General features: G+C 47.1%; 1 protein-coding gene across 1 annotated transcript in view; it reads right to left on the bottom strand.

Moving 5' to 3' along the window:
• Positions 1–7,754: 7,754 nt before the first annotated feature.
• The window catches only part of mxra5a (matrix-remodelling associated 5a), a 40,052-nt gene continuing 29,291 nt past the window's right edge, over positions 7,755–18,515 (bottom strand). Inside the window, exon 6 of the mRNA XM_080197663.1 lies at positions 7,755–12,271. Within this exon, the coding sequence (XP_080053789.1) occupies positions 10,366–12,271 (1,906 nt within the window). The 3' untranslated portion in view covers positions 7,755–10,365. The remainder of the gene's footprint in view (positions 12,272–18,515) is intronic.

Genomic DNA, 18,515 nt, shown 5'->3' on the forward strand with positions numbered 1-18,515 from the left:
CTGAGATTTACCAGGATGTTGCCTGGGCTGGAGCAGTTTAGTCACGAAGAGAGACTGGGGTTGTTTTCCTTGGAGCAGAGAAGACTGGGATATGATTAGGATGAATAAAATTACGAGGGGCATTGCTAGAGTAGACAGGAAGAAACATTTCCCCTTGGTGGAGGGATCAACGCAGTAAGAGGTTTTACGACACCAGGTTAAAGTCCAACAGGTTTATTTGTAGCAAAAGCCACTAGCTTTCAGAACTGGCTGTCCCTTCATTAGGTGGGTGGGATCAATGACCGGGGCGGGGGCGGGGGGGGGAGGGGGGGGGGTGGGGCATGGAGTTAAGGTGAGGGGCAGAAGATTTCGAGGGGATGTGAGGGAAAACATTTTCACCCTGAGGGTGATGGGGGTCTGGAACTCTCTGCCTGAAAGGATGGTGGAGGCAGAGACCCTCATCACATGTGAGAAATATTTAGTTGTGCACTTGTGATGCCGAGACATACAAGGCTATGGAAAATGTGCTGGAAAATGGGATTAGAACAGCTGACTGGTTTGCCTTTGACCGGCACAGATATGATGGGTTGAACGGCCTCCCTCTGTGCTGTACACCTCTATGACTATGACTAACTCCTGAAGCCCTTTACTGGGACTGTCGGTCTTGATTTTGTGCCCACAAGCACACAAATTCAATTAAGTTGCTTTTGCTTATGGCTCTGCAGTTATCCAAATGGGCACTTGGGCAGACTCACAGGAGGAGATCTGGACTCAACCACATTGCCTATCATGACCACTCTTCTCATGGATCCCAGTCATGCATCATGGACAACTGCTTAGCCGAGCTGCTGAGACATTGGTAGTGCTGGAATTGGTGTGACTTTGGTGACAACCTCACCTCAGTAGTAACGCCCTTATCTTCATGACTGAATGTAATGGGTTCAGGTAACTCCTCCAGCACAATGTTAGTCTCTCTCAGGAACTCCCAGGTTCATATTAGTGAGAAGATTTTGATGCAGTTTTTAATTGTATTTTGAGGGCACGGGGCCCACTATCATTTGAAGGAAATCACAAAATTCCTTCACTGCCCAGTGGGTCCGCTCCTCACCACTTGTAAAGGACAAAGACAGACTGGGTCCTTGGTTCCAGTACAGATCTTTCCTTCAGACTAGAAGCAACTGTTGTTGTGAGTGTGACAGGAGCCAGCTGGTCAATCATAGAATCATAGAACCCTACACTTCAGAAAGAGGCCCTTCGGCCCATCGAGTCTGCACTGAACACAATCCCACCCTGGCCCTACCCCCACATCCCTACATATTACACCCACTAATCCCTCTAACCTACGCATCCCTAGACACTAAGGAGCAATTTCTTAGCATGGCCAATCAACCTAACCCGCACATCTTTGGACTGTGGGAGGAAACTGGAGTACCCGGAGGAAACCTATGCAGACACGAGGAGAATGTGCAAACTCCACACAGACAGTGACCTGAGCCGAGAATCGAACCTAGGACCCTGGAGCTGTGAAGCAGCAGTGCTAACCACTGTACTACTGTGCCATCCCTTTAAATTCTTCCCTGTGGAGACACCTCTGCCCTCTGGAAGAGTCACTATGTGTGATAGGTCCAGCACATTGGAGAAAATGAAAGATGGAGAATGGCTGTAGGACAAGTAATATCAACACAAAAGGTATTTCACTATATTTATGGATCAGACATTATTTTTATTGCAATCATGGCTTCCACCAGAGGAATGGAGCTGATATGATGAGCCTATGGTTTGTTTTTTCCTTCAATGCCTTAAATATCATTGGCCCATACAGCACAGTGGAAGGCCATTGCCATCAACCCCATGTCTTTCCCCATTCACAGAACGTTATTTCTTACACGATTCCAAGAGGGCAGGACGGTGACACAGTGGTTAGCGCTGCTGCCTCAGAGCACCAGGAACCTGGCTTCAATTCCAGCCTCGGGACACTGTCTGTGTGAAGTTTGTACGTTCTCCCCATATCTGTGTGGGTTTCCTCCCAGTACTCTGGTTTCCTCCCACACTCCAAAGATGTGCTGGTTAGGTGGATTGGCCATGCTCTATTGCACCTTAGCATCAGGGGGACCAGCAGGAGAGGTATGTGGAGTTGCAGAGATACAGCCAGGGTAGGATTGGTGTCGGTGAAGGCTTGATGGGCTGAATGGCCTCCTTCTGTACTGTAGGGATTCCAGTATTCTCCGATTCTATGTATTTGTAGTGGGCATCAAACAGAGCTGCACTGTTATACCAAACACCAGTTTCTGCCTCACTCTCTACAACATTTCTGGTTCTTTTTCTTCATGCTGTGCACCCGAATAAGAAATCTCAAACTGTACCATCAATGGAGGGGATGTGCCACCCAAGAACCAGCTATGTTCCAAAAGTTCCATCCTTCCCCTTGCAGATATAACCAACATGTGTCTCAGAAAAGGTTTGTTTAGAGGGGCAGAGACTGAGCAGATGAAATGTCCCATTCCTATGTTGCCATTTGGAGCTAAAGCTGTCAATAGGTTAAGAGTTCCACAGAGCTATTCCACAAATGACACATTGACCGGGTGGGTACGGTTGGTGGTGAAGCTGGGCAGAGCTGGTGAACTGGGAGTCAGCCTTTTTGAGAGGCTGCGCACAACTGGAAAATATCTGTTCCCATCAGCTAGATCTAGGATGGCACAGTGGTCAGCACTGCTGCCTCACAACTCCAGGGATTCGGGTACAATTCTAGCCTTGAGTCACTGTCTGTGTGCAGTTTGCATGTTCTCCACGTGTCTGCATGGGTTTCCTCCAGGTGCTCCGATTTCCTCCCACATTCCAACAAAGGCATATGGATTAGGTTGATTGCTGACGCTAAGTTGACCCTTAGTGTCAGGGGGGTTAAACATGTGGAGTCAGAGGAATAGGGTCTGGGTGGGATTGTTGTCAGTGCAGGCTCGATGGGCTGAATGGACTCCTTCTAGGGATTCTATGATTCTTTCTGCTTCTAGATTTTGCTTCCTTTTGTAAAACCCAACTCAATTTGAGATCATGACCTGAATTCTCCCATCCCGCCTGCCACTGGAAGTTTAGCAGGCGGGTTGCGGAGAATGTAAAACCCCTTTGAGGGTCAGGCGGGAATTTCCGACTTTTAGACTGGTGCGGCTGGAGAATTCCGTCCGAGAATTCCACAGCCGAGAATTCTTGTGCTCAGTCCTTCTCCCACCTACGTCCTCAGTTATACCTGACCTTCACTGGCCTCCCCTTAATACATCACAGCATTATTTTTCCAATGCTGTGGTGGCAGATTATGAGGTGGGAGCCACGGGCTTATAGGACTCAAAGGGTGCAGTGCTCATGACAGGCTGCAAATGTGGCTGAGACCCAATCCAGTGGAGGCCTTTCACCTATCCGTCTAGATCCCCTTCATGTAATGATTGTTGTGCAGGCCAGTGAAGACATTTGAGGTCCCCTCCCGGTCTCTGACCTCCCTCACTAGTGCCTACCTCTTCTGCTGAGGCTCCAGAGCTTCCAGCCCTCTGATTGGCCCAGCAGCAACAAGAATCCGCCTGCCTTCTTTCCTTTTGAGAGGATGACAAGTTTGGGAGCAGCCAACTGGGGAGTGTCCTCCTGGAACATTGTGACACCAGTCTCACTGCTGGCAACGGAAGGTTCCAGACTCTCATAGAAATCATAGGAACCCTACAGTACAGAAAGAGGCCATTCGGCCCATTGAGTTTGCACCGACCACAATCCCACCCAGGCCCAACCTCCATATATTTACCCATTAATCCTGCCAACCTACACATCTCAGGACACTAAAGGCAATTTTTAGCATGGCCAATCAACCTAACCCGCACATCTTTGGACTGTGGGAGGAAACCGGAGCACCCGGAGGAAACCCACGCAGACACGAAGAGAATGTGCAAACTCCACACAGACAGTGACCCAAGCCGGGAATTGAACCCAGGTCCCTGCAGCTGTGAAGCAGCAGTGCTAACCACTGTGCTACCATGCCGCCCCTCTCATTTGGCCTGATGTTGTGGTTTGAAACCCATGGGAAAACTCAGCCCACTGAGTTCAAAACGCTCAACTGCATGACCTACTATGGGGCAGTACAGTAACACAATGGTCAGCACTGCTGCCTCTTAGCGCCAGGGACCCGGGTTCGATTCTTGGCTTGGGTCACTGTCTGTGTGGAGTTTGCACATTCTCCCTGTGTCTGCATGGATTTCGGTTAGGTGCATTGGCTATGCTAAGTTCTTCCTCAGTGTACCTGAACAGGTGCCGGAGTGTGGTGATGAGGGGATTCTCACAGTAACTTCATTGCAGTGTTAATGTAAGCCTACTTGTGACACTAATAAATAAACTTTAAGCTTTACTATGCTCCATCTCTGCAATCCCTTCCTAATCACGGTGCCCAGCCCTTACTTTCTGCTTGGTCAACTCTGCCACTTTGAGTAGCAGGGCCAGAGGCCACCTCGCCCCACACTCTGGAATGATCTTCCTGGCTACTTCACCCCAATTCCTTCAAACATATCTCTTAGAATCCCTACAGTGCAGAAAGAGACTATTGGCCCATTGAGCCTGCACTGAGAACAATCCCACCCAGGTCTTATCCCTGTAATCCCGCATATTTACCCTGCTAATCCCCCTGACACTGAGGGTCAATTTAGCATAACCAATCAACCTAACCTGTGCGGGGAAACCGGAGCACCCGGAGGAAACCCATGCAGACATGGGGAGAACATGCAGACTCTGCCCAGTCGTGACCCGAGGCCGGAATGGAAACCGGGCCCCTGGCGCAGTGAGGCAGCAGTGCTAACCACTGTGCCACTGTGCCGCCCCACAGATACTGAGTGAAAGGAGTTACGTAAATTCTTACTGTAACCCTTGATTAAGATGTAAATGTGAGTCAATTAGATCTTTGAAAAATATCGCTCCTCTGTTTTGTGGTAAAATATTCTTTATTACAAGATGTACAGTATATTGAATTGACAATATAAACATAACTATACATTAGAGGGCTCTGCTTTATTTGTGCTGTTAGCTCCAGTTTTAGCTTTGTGCTAACAGTACCTCTGGAAGTTTGAGTGCAACATTTATACTTGTGTTCCTTTGCACCATGATTTACTGTTTTAAATATCTGAGTGGAGAAGTGAGTTCCCATAGCCTGACGATCGCTGGATTTTAACCAGCTAATAAGATGGACATTTTCCTTTAAATATGACGGTGAGATCTTTGTAGTCAACTGTTTCACTTTCAAACTAACTTAGGAAACAAATTGCATCTTAGGGCTCAATGCAAATTTTTTGTTCCTTCATGGGCGTCGCTGGCTGGCCAGCATTTACTGCCCATTCCGATTTACCCGAGGGCAAAAGAAAGTCAACCACATTGCCAAGGCTCTGGAGTCACATGTAGGCCAGACCAGGTAAGGATGGCAGATTTCCTTCCCAGAGGACTTTTTTAAAATTCATTTGTGGGACATGGGCACCGCTGGCTGGCCAGTATCTATTGCCCATTCCTAAGTGAACCTGATGGGTTTTTCCAACAATTGACAATGATTTCATAGTCATCCATAGATTCTTAATTCCAGATATTTTACTGAATTCAAATTCCAACATCTGCCATGGTGGGATTTGAACCCGGGTCCCCAGAACGTTAGCTGAGTTTCTGGATTAATAGTCTAGCGATTGTATCATCACACTGCATTAGTGTGCATATGATCTTGAACAATCAGAAACTTCCTCACTTCACTCCCCTGTGGGTGTTTGGCAGCTGCTAGTTTGTCGACTACTATTCCAGCAAATAAAGAGAAATCAAGGGGAACAGATAGGGGGGAGTAGGGAGAAACGATTTCTGTTGACTGGGGAGTCGAGAATCAGGGGTCATAATCTAAAAAAATTAGAGCCAGATCATCCAGGAGTGAACTTGGGAAATAGTTCTTTACATAAAATGACAACTGATCGCTCAAAAACTAAGATTAACAGATTATTATGATAGAATAGAATGCCTACAGTGCAGAAGGAGGCCATTTAGCCCACTTAATCTGCACCGACTCTCCAACAGAGCATCTTACCCAAGCCCATCTCCCTGCCCTATCCCAGTAACCCTACACATTTACCCCACTAAACCCCCTAACCTACACATCTTGGAACACTAGGGGGCAATTTACCATGGCCAATCCACCTCGCACGCACATCTTTAGACTGTGGGAGGAAGCTGGAGCACCTGGACAAAACCCATGCAGATATGGGGAGAACATACAAACTCCACGCAGACAGTGACCCGAGGCTGGTCCCTGGCACTGTGAGACAGCGGTGCTAACCACTGTGCCACAGTGTCACTCACTGGTTCACTTAGATGTATGAGTGGATATGGCAGATGGACTCAAGGAGGTAAATGATCTACTCCTGTTTCAATATTCCTCTGCATGTTATGTATATGTACAACATATGTGTACACATATTGTGTGCATCTGTATGTGTGTTTGCTGTGTTGGATGGTGTATGATTGGGGTTTGCTGTCTCTCATACACTTAGCTGACGTAACAGCTTAGCGCTTTTTGATGGGAACCCAATATAATTTGTGTTGGCAACAAATCTAAAACCAAAAGGCGACTGATATGTTTCAGATGCCATCAATGCCTAATATTTATCTTCAGCCTTCAGGAGTAAATCTGACGTGTTCTGAGAGTAATGGCCATCCTTGCCACTAAACAACAGTAATCTTTTTTTTTAATTCATTCGCGGGACGTGAGTGTCACTGGCTGGCCAGAATTAACTGCCCATCCCTAGCTGCCCTTGTTCAGAGGGCAGTTGAGAGTCAACCACATTCTTGTGGCTCTGGAGTCACATGTAGGCCAGACCGGGTCAGGACAGCAGATTTCCTTCCCTGAAGGAATGAGTTTTTCCAACAATCGACAATGGCTTCATGGTCATCAGTAGATTTTTAATTCCATTTTATTGAATTCAAATTCCGCATCTGTCATGGCGGCATTCGAATCTGGGTCCCCAGAATGTTAGCTGAGCTTTTGAATTAAGAATCTCATGATGATACCTATAGGCCATCGCTTTCCTGTAAATGTGGGACATTGAAACTGGAGGAGGCCATTCCACTTCTGTTCTGCTATTTAGAGAATGAGATCCTGGCTTCCTATGACCTCACTCTAGGGTATGGAAGCTAGAACTGCTCACATTACTCCAGCTGTGACCTAACCAGGGCTTTGCATTTTCAAAGCTTAACCTCTTGTATATTATACCACTAGGGCCATCACCGCCCCACAGAGCTAACCATCCTGAGGGAAAATCTGCACTGATTGTTTTCCCAATACTTGTTCTTGGGATAAGAACATAAGAAATAGGAGCAGGAGTAGGCCATCAAGCCCTTCTAGCCTGCCCCGCCATTCAATAAATCATGGTGGATCAGTTCCACTTTCCTGCTTTCTCCCCATAACCCTTAATTCCCCCGTCTTTCAGAAACCTATCTACCCGTGACTTAAATATATTCAGCGAGGTAGCCTCCACCACTTCAACGGGCAGAGAATTCCAGAGACTCACCACCCTTTGAATGAAGAAGTTCCTCCTCAACTCCGATCTAAACTGCCCCCTGCCCTTATCTTGAGGCTGTGCCCTCTAGTTCTGCTATCCTTTCTAAGTGGGAAGAATTTCTCTACCTCTACCCTATCTATCCCCTTCATTATCTTATATGTCTCTATAAGATCCCCCCTCAGCCTTCTAAACTCCAACGAGTACAGACCCAGTCTATTCAATCTCTCCTCATAGGCCAACCCCCTCATCTCCGGTATCAGCCTAGCAAACCTTCTCTGCACTCCCTCCAAGGCCAATATATCCTTTTGCAAATGCGGTGACCAAAACTGGTCGCGGCATTTCTGATGTGGGCCACACACATAGTCATTGCCCATCCCATGTTGCACTGAGAACATGTTTGATAAAATCTGAATGGCTTGTGAGGCCAATGGGGTGAGCAGACATGTGGGACTACAGGCACCTGTTGATCCTACCAGATTAAGGTAGCAGCTTCTAATTTTTCCCTGTAGGACATTGGCGAGCTAGCCAGGTTTATTTTAAACAACAAACTGACAGCTGCATGGGTCACCTTTACTGAAAACAGCTTCCTAATTCCAGGCTTTGCAACGAGAATCAAATTCAAATTCTGAAAACCCCATCTTCGTCTGAACTCACATTCATTGCATTATTAGTCCAAAACGTCTAGACCACTAATCCAGCAGCAAAACTGCTAGACGACTGCACCCTAATTCTGAGTGCAGGGGTGAAGTGGCCACACTGTCAGCTAATTCAGCAGAGTCCTGGATCCTTAATGCCCAGATAGCTCAACACCATATAGCATATCGGCCAAAGTAGGTCAGGAAGCAAGGGGTGAAAATAGATATCTCTGCCTCTAATAACAAGCTTTGCTCAAAACTTACCAACTACTAATGTTCAAAAGACATTTTACTTACACGTTTGTGTAATGACAATGGTTCTCATGGTAAATTTTCTTTATCATTAATTATTTATGTACAATTAAAAACTGAAATGATGCAAAGCCCCTAAAAACCACTGGCTGAGCCTCATCTGGAAGGACTGCGTCCAATTCCAGGGCTTCACGTGTGACGAAGAATGGAAAAAGTGCAGAGAAGATTTATTAAAGTTGCATGAAGAAAGGTGGACTTCCATCATGTGAGGAGGCCCAGGGAAGCTGGGATCAATTTCCTTTTAGGCAGAATTCTTCTTTTTAATTAGGTTCACGTTAACATTGCAATGGAGTTACTGTGAAAATCCCCTGGGTCGCCACACTCCGGCACCAGTTTTGGGTACACTGAGGGAGAATTTAGCATGACCAATGCATCTAACCGGCACGCCAAAGAGCAAAGAACAACACAGCACGGGAAACAGGCCCTTCGGCCCAACGAGCCCGTGCCGCCATTTTAACATTGTGAGTCCCCTCTTCCACCCGTGACCCTTGCCTACGCTTATGGCACTCCACATTGGAAACCAGATTGAGGGGAGACTAATTTAGGGACAATTTGTTTCAGCAATCAGCCTAAGAGCACATCTTTGGGGTGTGGGAGGAAATCGGAGCACCCGGAGAAAACCCACGCACAGAATGCGTAGACACTGTACAGACAGTGACCCGAACCAGGGATCGAACCCGGGTCTCTGGCACCATGAGGCAGCAGTGCTAACCACTGTGCAACTGTGTCACCCAACGATAGACAGAAGAGGTGAACAAAACGAAAGATTCTGGTGATCCAAAATGAGGAGAGGCTGGTTCCAGGGGTAGGTGATTTGGTAACCAGAAGGTAGCAATTTAAAATGATTGGTCAAAGAAGGAAAGGAGTCGGTGGGGAAGGTGGTGGTGATGGTGGTGGGGGGAATGTTTTAAAGCTGCAAGTTGTTACGATCTGAAATGCATTGTGTGAAAGGGCGATGGAAACAAATTCAATTGTCACTCCCCAAAGGGAATGGAACAAATAAAAAGAAAATCATCGGATGGTGACAACGGAGCAGGTGAGCAGGACTAATTGGATAACTTTTTCAAAGAGCCACTACAGGCAAGATGGGCTGAATGGCCTTCTTCTGCGCTGTCTGATTTTATGAAGCTATTTGAGAGAGGGAGATTTTGAAAAAAAAATCGCTGCTTGCAATGCAAATGACCTACTTTGTAAAATCAAGTCCGGTTAGTAAAATAATTAGGATTAATAACGGTATAAAATGTATCAGTCGATATTATCTGATTCCTAACTTTGACTGTCATGTTAATATAGAAAAGGCTTCTAGTCCCATTTTCTACAGCTTACAGCTTGTCGTTTAATTGCAAGAGCGCCCATTGTTCATTGATGGCACTGTTGCTCTACCTATAATGATCCAGGGTTCACCGAGGAGATCACTATGAACAGGCTCGACCACAATAGGATTCGTCACCGAGGCAGTTTTTCACCGAACATCAGAGTCAAGATTTCTCTTTCACTTCAGGCAATGACCATTAGAGACAGAGAAATGGCATTTGTCTTTGCAGGATCCCGGGTACTGGCGAGTGGCGCGCGGGACATCTTTTCCAAATCTCCTCTTGGAGCCAGCGGTGATGGAAGACGGCTTATTGCTTGAAAAAAATCAACAGTTATTTCCCATGGAGCACCAATCCACGTGCCTCTTTTTAAGACACGTCAACAAACAAAATGCATACTACCAATATCGAAGAGGGAAATCCTTCGACAGAACGTCGAAGCAATATTTTTGTGCGTCTGTTTTTCCACAAAGCTTCGCAGGGTGATCTTCAAAGTGGGCATTGTCCACTGCACACGGAAAGGCAGTTCCTTGGGCATTTACTGAAGGAAAAAGGAACAATTTGAAGGAAATTCTCCTTTTAAAAAACGTGAACGTAGGTTACCTTTGAGTCGCTGCCCAGCAGGTTCTTTGCAGTGCATTTGTAGAAGCCAGTGTCTTTGTTGGTCGGGTTTTGTAAGATGAGTAACCCTTGAGGGTCGAGGTATTTGTTGCCAATCAGCCGAGGCTGGCTCACTGCAGTGAGTCGAGTCTTGTCCGGCAGCTCCCAGCTTATCTCCGCTTTGGGGATCCCCATGGACATGCAGCTCAGCTGGACTGAGGTGCCACGCCTGGTGTACGTCACGGGCGTCGGCCCGTTCGTGATGCGTGGCGGGTAGGCTATGACGATCACGGCCACGCTCATGAAACTGAGGCCCAGCTCGCTCACTGCTTTGCAGGAGTAAGTGCCTCTGTCGTACACGGAGGCGTCACGGACCACCAGCGAGCCGTTCTGCAGGAGGGAGAATCGGCCCAGGCTCTGCGGTCGGTTCAGCACCACCCCACTGGGTAAGACCCAGGATAACTGAGGCTGCGGATTGCCCCCGATCATACAGTCCAGCCTCATCCTTTCCCCCGGCAGGATCCTGACCAAGTTAGTGTAGCGGTTGCGAATCTCTGGCTTGTGGCCAATCTCCAAGGTGACCAGCCTCTCGGTGGAGCCCACCGTGTTCCTGGCGATGCAGCGATAGGCCCCAGCCTCTGCAGCGGAAGGGCTGGTGATGTGCAAGGTGCCGTCGCTCCTGTGGAACATCTTTGACAACCGCTGGCCGCTCAGGAGCCTGCTTCCGTCCGGGAGGATCCAGGTCGTTTCCGGAGCGGGGTTCCCCCGGGAGGAGCAGTTCAGGTTCACGCTGTTACCGATCACGATCGCCACGCCCGCATTGAGTGGGTTGGTAAACGAGGGTTTCTCCAGTTTGTCCAGCACTTTGAGATGCACAGTGAGCCTGGCTTCCCCTCCGTCACTGTGAGCTATACACATTAACTGCTCTGCATCCGAGCTCCTCACACTCCGAATGTCAAGTGTCCCATTGCGATGTACCTGAATTCTATTTCCATGATATGGGGCGGTTACAACTATATTTTCTGACAGCACCCACATGACCCGGGGAGGTGGTACCCCTTCTGCTTTACAGTCTATTTGCTTACGGCCTTCCCTCACTGCTGTCTCCTTTATTACTGTATTGGCAGCCTTCTGTCCATTAATACTCGGTGCTTCAATGTTCACCCGCACGGTGATGACTCTTTTGCCCTCTCCTGCCGTGTTTCTTGCGACGCAGGTGTAGTTTCCGCTGTCTGATCTCTGGGCCTTGTGTATAAGAAGAGTTCCGTCAGTCGTGACCTGGTACTTGGGTGAAGGCGGGATGTACCCGTTGGTTGGAGAATACCAGCTGACCCTGGGAGTTGGCTCTCCTTTGGCTTCACACTTTAGGGTGCAGGTCTCACCGTACGCCACCTGAACAAGGGAGGGAGCAGCGCTTTGGAAAGTCGGGGGCTCTGCTACCACTTTCACATTGACTTTCATCTCGTCCTTGCCGATCTGATTCACCGCGTAGCAAGTGTAGTCACCTTCGTCTTTCAGCCCGACCTCGTTGAAGTACAGGGTGCCGTTATCAAACACCACATACCTTCGCGTTCGGGTCCCGCTGTCATCGGACTGCATGACACTGTTGACCATGGTGCCATCCGGTAGGCCCCACGAGATCTCTGGGTCTGGCAATCCTGATGCTATGCAGTCGACTTTGAGGTCTTTTCCATACTTGACCTTATGCTTGGCATCTTGCTTGTATTCAATCTTTGCTGGCTTCATCATCACGTTGACCTTAAGCACCATGAAGTCATCGCCCATCTTGTTCCTGGCCACGCAGAGGTAATCTCCTGCGTCTTTGTCTGTTACTGACTGCACCACCAGAGTTCCATTGTTGTACACTTTGATTCTCTTGCTGTAACTGAAAAATAAAACACAATCAGCGTTCAGCAACCAAAGAGTCGCTAGATATAAAGTTTATTTATCAGTCACAAGTAAGGCTTGCATTAACATTGCAATGAAGTTACTGTGAAATTGCCCTAGTCGCCACACTCTAATGCCTGTTTGGGTCAATGCACCTAGCCAGCACGTCTTTCAAAAAATGGCAGGAACCCACAGCACCTGGAGGACACCCACACAGACACGGGGAGAACATGCAAACTCCACACAGACAGTGACCCAAGCCAGGAATTGAACCCAAGTCCCAAGTCCCTGGTGTGAGAGGCAGCAGTGCTAACCACCGTGCCACCCTTATATATACATACATATCTCCATGACACTCTAAGAAGTCTCACAGCACCAGGGTTAAAGTCCAACGGGTTTATTTGGTATCTCTAGCTTTCGGAACGCTGCCCCCCTTCATCGTTGAGTGGAGATCCACACACCTGACAAAGGAGAAACGCTCCGAAAGCTCGTGATACTAAATCAACCTGTGGGAATTTAACCTGGTGTTGTGAGGCTTCATAGTGTGCCCACCCCAGTCCAATGCCGGCATCGCCACATCAGGGCTTCCTTGACACTCATCAGTGTAAAAGTTTGTTTCTATCCCTGTGCATTGTACACCTTTGAAGGCTCTTCTGATGGCTAAATGGCAACTGTACTTGAAGACATTAAGGGCTTGGTTAATGGTTTGCTGTTGTTACTCTTCTTGAGGTAGCAGATCTCAGCTGGCCCATTTGAGCATGCGTGAGTAATGTGGCACAGTGGTTAGCGCTGCTGCCTCACAGCACCGGAGACCTGGGTTCAATTCCCAGCTTGGGTCACTGTCTGTGCACAGTTCTCCCCGTGTTTGCATGCGCTTCCTCTGGGTGTTCCGGTTTTCTCCCACAGTCCGAAAGACGTGCTGGTTGGGTGCATTAGCCATGCTAAATTCTCCCTTAGGGAACCTGAACAGGCGCCAGGGTCTTGGGGACTTGGGGATTTTCACAATAACTTCATTGCAGTGTTAATGTAAACCTACTTGTGACACTAATAAATAAACTTTACGAGAGGTGGGCTTGGAATTGGAGATGTTAGAGTTGACATAAGTGAGTGTGCAGTCTCGATAGTAAGCTTTGCTACTTGAATATACCACAACCTAGCTTGTACCTGTGAACCAAAAGAGAAAACGCTGGATAATCTCAGCAGGTCAGGCAGCATCTGTAAGGAGAGAAAAGATCTGATTTTTTCCCTTCCAGATGACCCTTTATCAAAGCATTTTGGGAGCACAGTACCTGTGGAACTGTTCTCCCAAAATGCAACACGATCTCCAAGAGAGGAAGGAGGAAAAGCAGAGCATGAGAAATGAATAAAAATATATTTAATAACAGGCTGAGTTTTGCTATTCCTCTGATTCAACATTAGGACAAAATAAAACTTGGTTCAGGATGTGGCCAAACACTAAGGGCGCGATCTTGCCTCCTGTTCATGCCATCCGCTCGCTGTAACGAGGTCAAAGAATTTGCTGGGACCTAGTTGGCCAAAAGAAACCTGTAGAAAAGGACAGAGGTAGTCTCAGAATGAAAGTACTGCACTGGGGGAAGGCTAACTATGACAGAATTAGGAGCTAGGGAATGTGGACTGAGGGTGCCTGTTTGAGGGTAAATCCATATCCAAACTGTGGGACTCTTTTAAAAGTCAGCTGTTAACAATTCAGGACAAGTGTGTCCCTGTAAAAGTGAAGAGTAAAGATGGCAAGATTTGGGAACCCTGGATGAAAAGAGAGATTGTGAGCATAGTGGAAAAGAAGAAGGAGGCATACATAAATTTCAGGAAATTGAAAACTGATAAGGCTCTTGAGGAATACGAAGATAGCAGGAAAGAGCTTAAACAGGGACTTGGGGGGGAAAAAAAAGGGTCCATGAAATGTCCTTTGTAAGCAGGATTAAAGAGAGTCCCAAGGCTCTTTATGCATATACAAGGAGGAAGAGGATAGCTAAGGAAAGGGTAGGTCCACTCAAGGACAGTGGAGGGAATTTGTGTGTGGAGCCAGATGAGGTTGGTGAGGTCCTTAATGAGTACTTTGCATCAGTATTCACAAAGGAGAGAGATGTGGAATAAGGAGGATGTTGACATTCTTGGACATGTTGAGATAAAAAGGGCGGAGGTAGTGGGGATTTTGAAAAACATTAAGGTGGACACGTCCCCAGGACCAGTTAGGGTCTATCCCAGAATACAGAGGGAGGCAAGGGAAGAAATTGCTGAAGCTATGGTCAAATCTTTGAATCCCCTTTAGGTGCGGGCGAGGTACCAGAGGATTAAAGCGTAGCCAACATTGTTCCTCTGTTTAAGAAGGGCAGAAGAGACAATCTGGGAAATTGTTCTACCCAAGATCGTGAATGTAGCCCAATCAATCGCGCAAACCAGCCTCCCATCCATTGGCTTTGTCTACACCTCCTGCTGCCTTAGAAAAGTAGCCAGCATAATTAAGGACTCCAAGCATCATGGACATACTCTCTTCCACCGGAAAAATATATAAAAGTCACATACTAACCAACTCAAGAACAGCTTCTTCCCTGCTGCCATCAGACTTTTGAATGAGCCTATCTCGCATTAAGCTGATCTTTCTCTACACCCTAACTATGACTATAACATGACATTCTGCACTCTCTTCTTCTCTCTATGAACGATATGCTTTGTCTATATAGCGTGCAAGAAACAATACTTTTCACTGTGTATTGATACATGTGACAATAATAAATCAAATCAAATCATGTCAAAATTACAGGCCAGTGAGCCTTACATCAGCGGTGGGGAAATTATTGGTGATGATTCTTAGAGACAGGATGTACTCACAGCTGGAAAAGAATAGGCTTATTAGTGAGAGGCAGTTTGGTTTTGTGAAGGGGAGGTCATGTCTCACAAACTTGATTGAGTTCTTTGAGGAAGTGACAAGAAAAATTGACAGGACAAGACAGTGGATGTTGTTTACACGTACTTTGGTAAAGTCTTCGATAAGGTTCCTCATGGCAGGCTAAAGGCGAAGTATGGATGCAAAACTGGCTTGGGCATAAAAAGCAGAGAGTAGCAGTGGAAAGGTACTTTACTAACTGGAGGTTTATGACAAGCAGTGTTCCACAAGGATCAGCGCTGGGGCCTCTGTTGTTTGTAATATATATAAATGACTTGGAGAAAAAATTAGGTGGTCTGATTTGCAGATGATAAAGAAATTGGGGCAGTAACAGATAGTAAGGAGGATTGTTGGAGGATACAGCAGGATATAAATCAGCTGGAGACCTGGGTAAAAAGATGGCAAATGGAATTAAACCTGAACAAATGAGAGGTGATGCGATTTGGAAGGTTTACTGCAGCAGGAAAGTATACAGTAAATGGTACAGCCCTTAGAATATTAGCATATAGAGAGATCCAAGCATGCAGATCCACAGTTCCCTCAAGGTGGCAACTCAGGTTGACAAGCTGGTCCCGAAAGCGCATGGCATGCTGGCCTTCATCAGTGTGTGGAGATGCCGGCGTTGGACTGGGGTAAACACAGTAAGAAGTCTGACCACACCAGGTTTACGTCCAACCAATTTATTTGATAGTCAACCCACAAGCTTTCGGGGTTTGCCCCTTTGTCAGGTGAATGGAGAGTTCTGGCCTCAGACAGAGCATATAACAGCACAGACAGTTTACAGATTACTGATTGGAATGCGAGTCTTTACAACTAACCTGCTATTCAAGTCTTAAAGAGGCTGACAATATGAGTGGAAGGAACATTAAGCCCAGGTTAAAGAGATGTGTATTGTCTCCAGACAGTACAGTAAGTGAGGTTTAGCAAACCCAGGCAAGTCACGGGGGTTACAGATAGTGCGAATGAACCCAAGATCCCGGTTGAGACCGTCCTCATGCGTGCGGAACTTGGTTATCAGTCTCTGCTCAGCAACTCTGCGCTGTCGTGTGTCGTGAAGGCCGCCTTGGAGAACGTTTACCTGAAGATCAGAGGCCAAATGCCCGTGACGGCTGAAGTGACTTAAACCTGGTGTTGTCAGACTTCTTACTACGGCCTTCATCAGTCCAAGTGTTGAGCATAGGAATTAGAAAAGCATGTTGAAGCTGGATAAGACATTGGTTAGGCTGCATGTGGAGTATTGGGTACAGTTCTGGTGGCCACACGACTGGAAGGATCTTGATGCATTGGAAAGGGTGCAGAAGAGATTTACCAGGATATTGGACTTGGATTCTTCATTGGCGCATCGGAGGATGAGGAGGGACCTGATAGAGGGTTACAAGATTATGACAGGCTTGGATAGAGTGGACAGCCAGAGTCTTTTTCCCAGGGTCAAAGGGTCAATTACTTGGGGGCATAGGTTGAGAGTGAGAGGGGGAAGATTTAAAGGAGATGTAAGGGGCAAGTTTTTCACACAGAGGGTGGTGAGTGCCTGGAATGCACTGCCAGAGGAGGTGGTGGAAGCAGATTCTGTAACAACATTCAAGAGGCATCTGGATAGATACGTGAGTAGGCAGGGAATAGATGGATATGGACCACATAGAGGCAAGAACATATTAGGTTAGAGAGGCATCTGTGTTGGCACAGAGTTGGTGGGCCGAAGGGCCTGTTCCTGTGCCGTACTGTTCTTTGTTCTCTTTGTTCAGAGGGGAGAACATTTGTTTATAGTGACTGGCCCATTGGTATCTCCTTATTGGTTAATTCAGAAAAAGTGAAAGGAGGTTCTGGCGACATTATTACATCAGAAACAGTAGATTTAGACACTGCTTAAAACAGGTAACGAGTTACGCAGTATCTTACCAAAAAATTATTGACATGGAGTGATCTCAGGTTTACCACTGCAACAAGGAACAGAATCCAGATCCTTCCTACCAATCCTCATAGGGAGGGAGGAAGGGATAGAGTAAAGATTCATCTTCACATGTATCTCTGCCTATCTACTTCGTAGAATCATAGAATCCTACAGTGCAGTAGGAAGCTGTTCAGCCCACTGTGTCTACACCGATCACAACCCCACCCAGGCCCTATTCCCATAACCCCATGCAGTTACCCTAGCTGGTCCCCCTGACACTAAGGAGCAATTTAGCACGGCCAATGCACCTAACCTGCGCATCTTTGGACTGTGGGAGGAAACCGGAGCACCCAGAGGAAACCCACGCAGACACAGGGAGAATGTGCAAACTCCACACAGACAGAGACCCAAACTGGGAATCGAACCCGGGTCCCTGGCCCTGTGAGAAAGCAGTGTTAACTCTAAGGAAGACATAAAGCTTTTGGTCATCTGAACAAATATTTCCTTGTATGGCCCAGTGTCACCTTTTCTTCGATAATGCTACTGCGAAGCACCTTGGGACACTTGATTACTTTAAAGCCACTTTGATAAACATCAACTGTTGCTGAAATGATCTGATTTCAGTGTTGGAGGTCATTGCTGGGGTGATGAGGAGAGGGCTTGAGCAGTTGGCTAGGCCTGAATGGCACGGCACAGTGGCACAGTTGGCACTGCTGCCTCACAGCATCAGGGACCCGGGTTCGATTCCCGACTTGGGACACTGTGTGGAGTTTGCACATTCTCCCCATATCTGCGTGGGTTTCCTTCGGGTGTTCTGATTTCCTCCCACACTCCAAAGATGTGCAAGTTAGATGAATTGGCAATGCTAAATTGCCCCAAAGTGTCAGGGAGATTAGTAGGGTAAATATGCAGAGTTGCAGGGATAGGGCCTGGGTGGGATGATGGCCAGTACAGACTCAATGGGCTGAATGGCCTCCTCCTGCACTGTAGGAGTTCTATAATTCTGAGCTGCTCGCTGTTAATTGGCCTGCTGCCCTTTCAGCCCAAAATGGATTTCAATCTGGTTGGTGCCATGTCACACTTCGGATTAAAATCACCTCTGCTGTCAGATTCCTAATCCTCTTACCGATATTTTCAAATGTATATGTAATGCAGCGAATCCCCAGCTGAATTCACTTAATCATTATTGCAAAACAAAGCAATTCATTGTCAAATCGCAACTGCACAGTCCAGCTTCCAGTGAATGTACAACAGAAAGACTTACACTTACACAGCACCTTTTAAAATGTCAGAATGTCCCTGTGAAGCATTAAAGTGCTGATAAAGAATAAAGAGCAATACAGCACAGGAAACAGGCCCTTCAGCCCTCCAAGCCTGCGCCGCTCATTGATCCAACTAGGCCATTCTTCTGTATCCCTCCATTCCCAGTCTGCTCATGTGACTATCCAG

The sequence above is a fragment of the Carcharhinus amblyrhynchos genome, chromosome 10 (genome assembly GCF_965287045.1).
Source record: "Carcharhinus amblyrhynchos chromosome 10, sCarAmb.v2.hapA, whole genome shotgun sequence".
Taxonomy (NCBI): domain Eukaryota; kingdom Metazoa; phylum Chordata; class Chondrichthyes; order Carcharhiniformes; family Carcharhinidae; genus Carcharhinus; species Carcharhinus amblyrhynchos.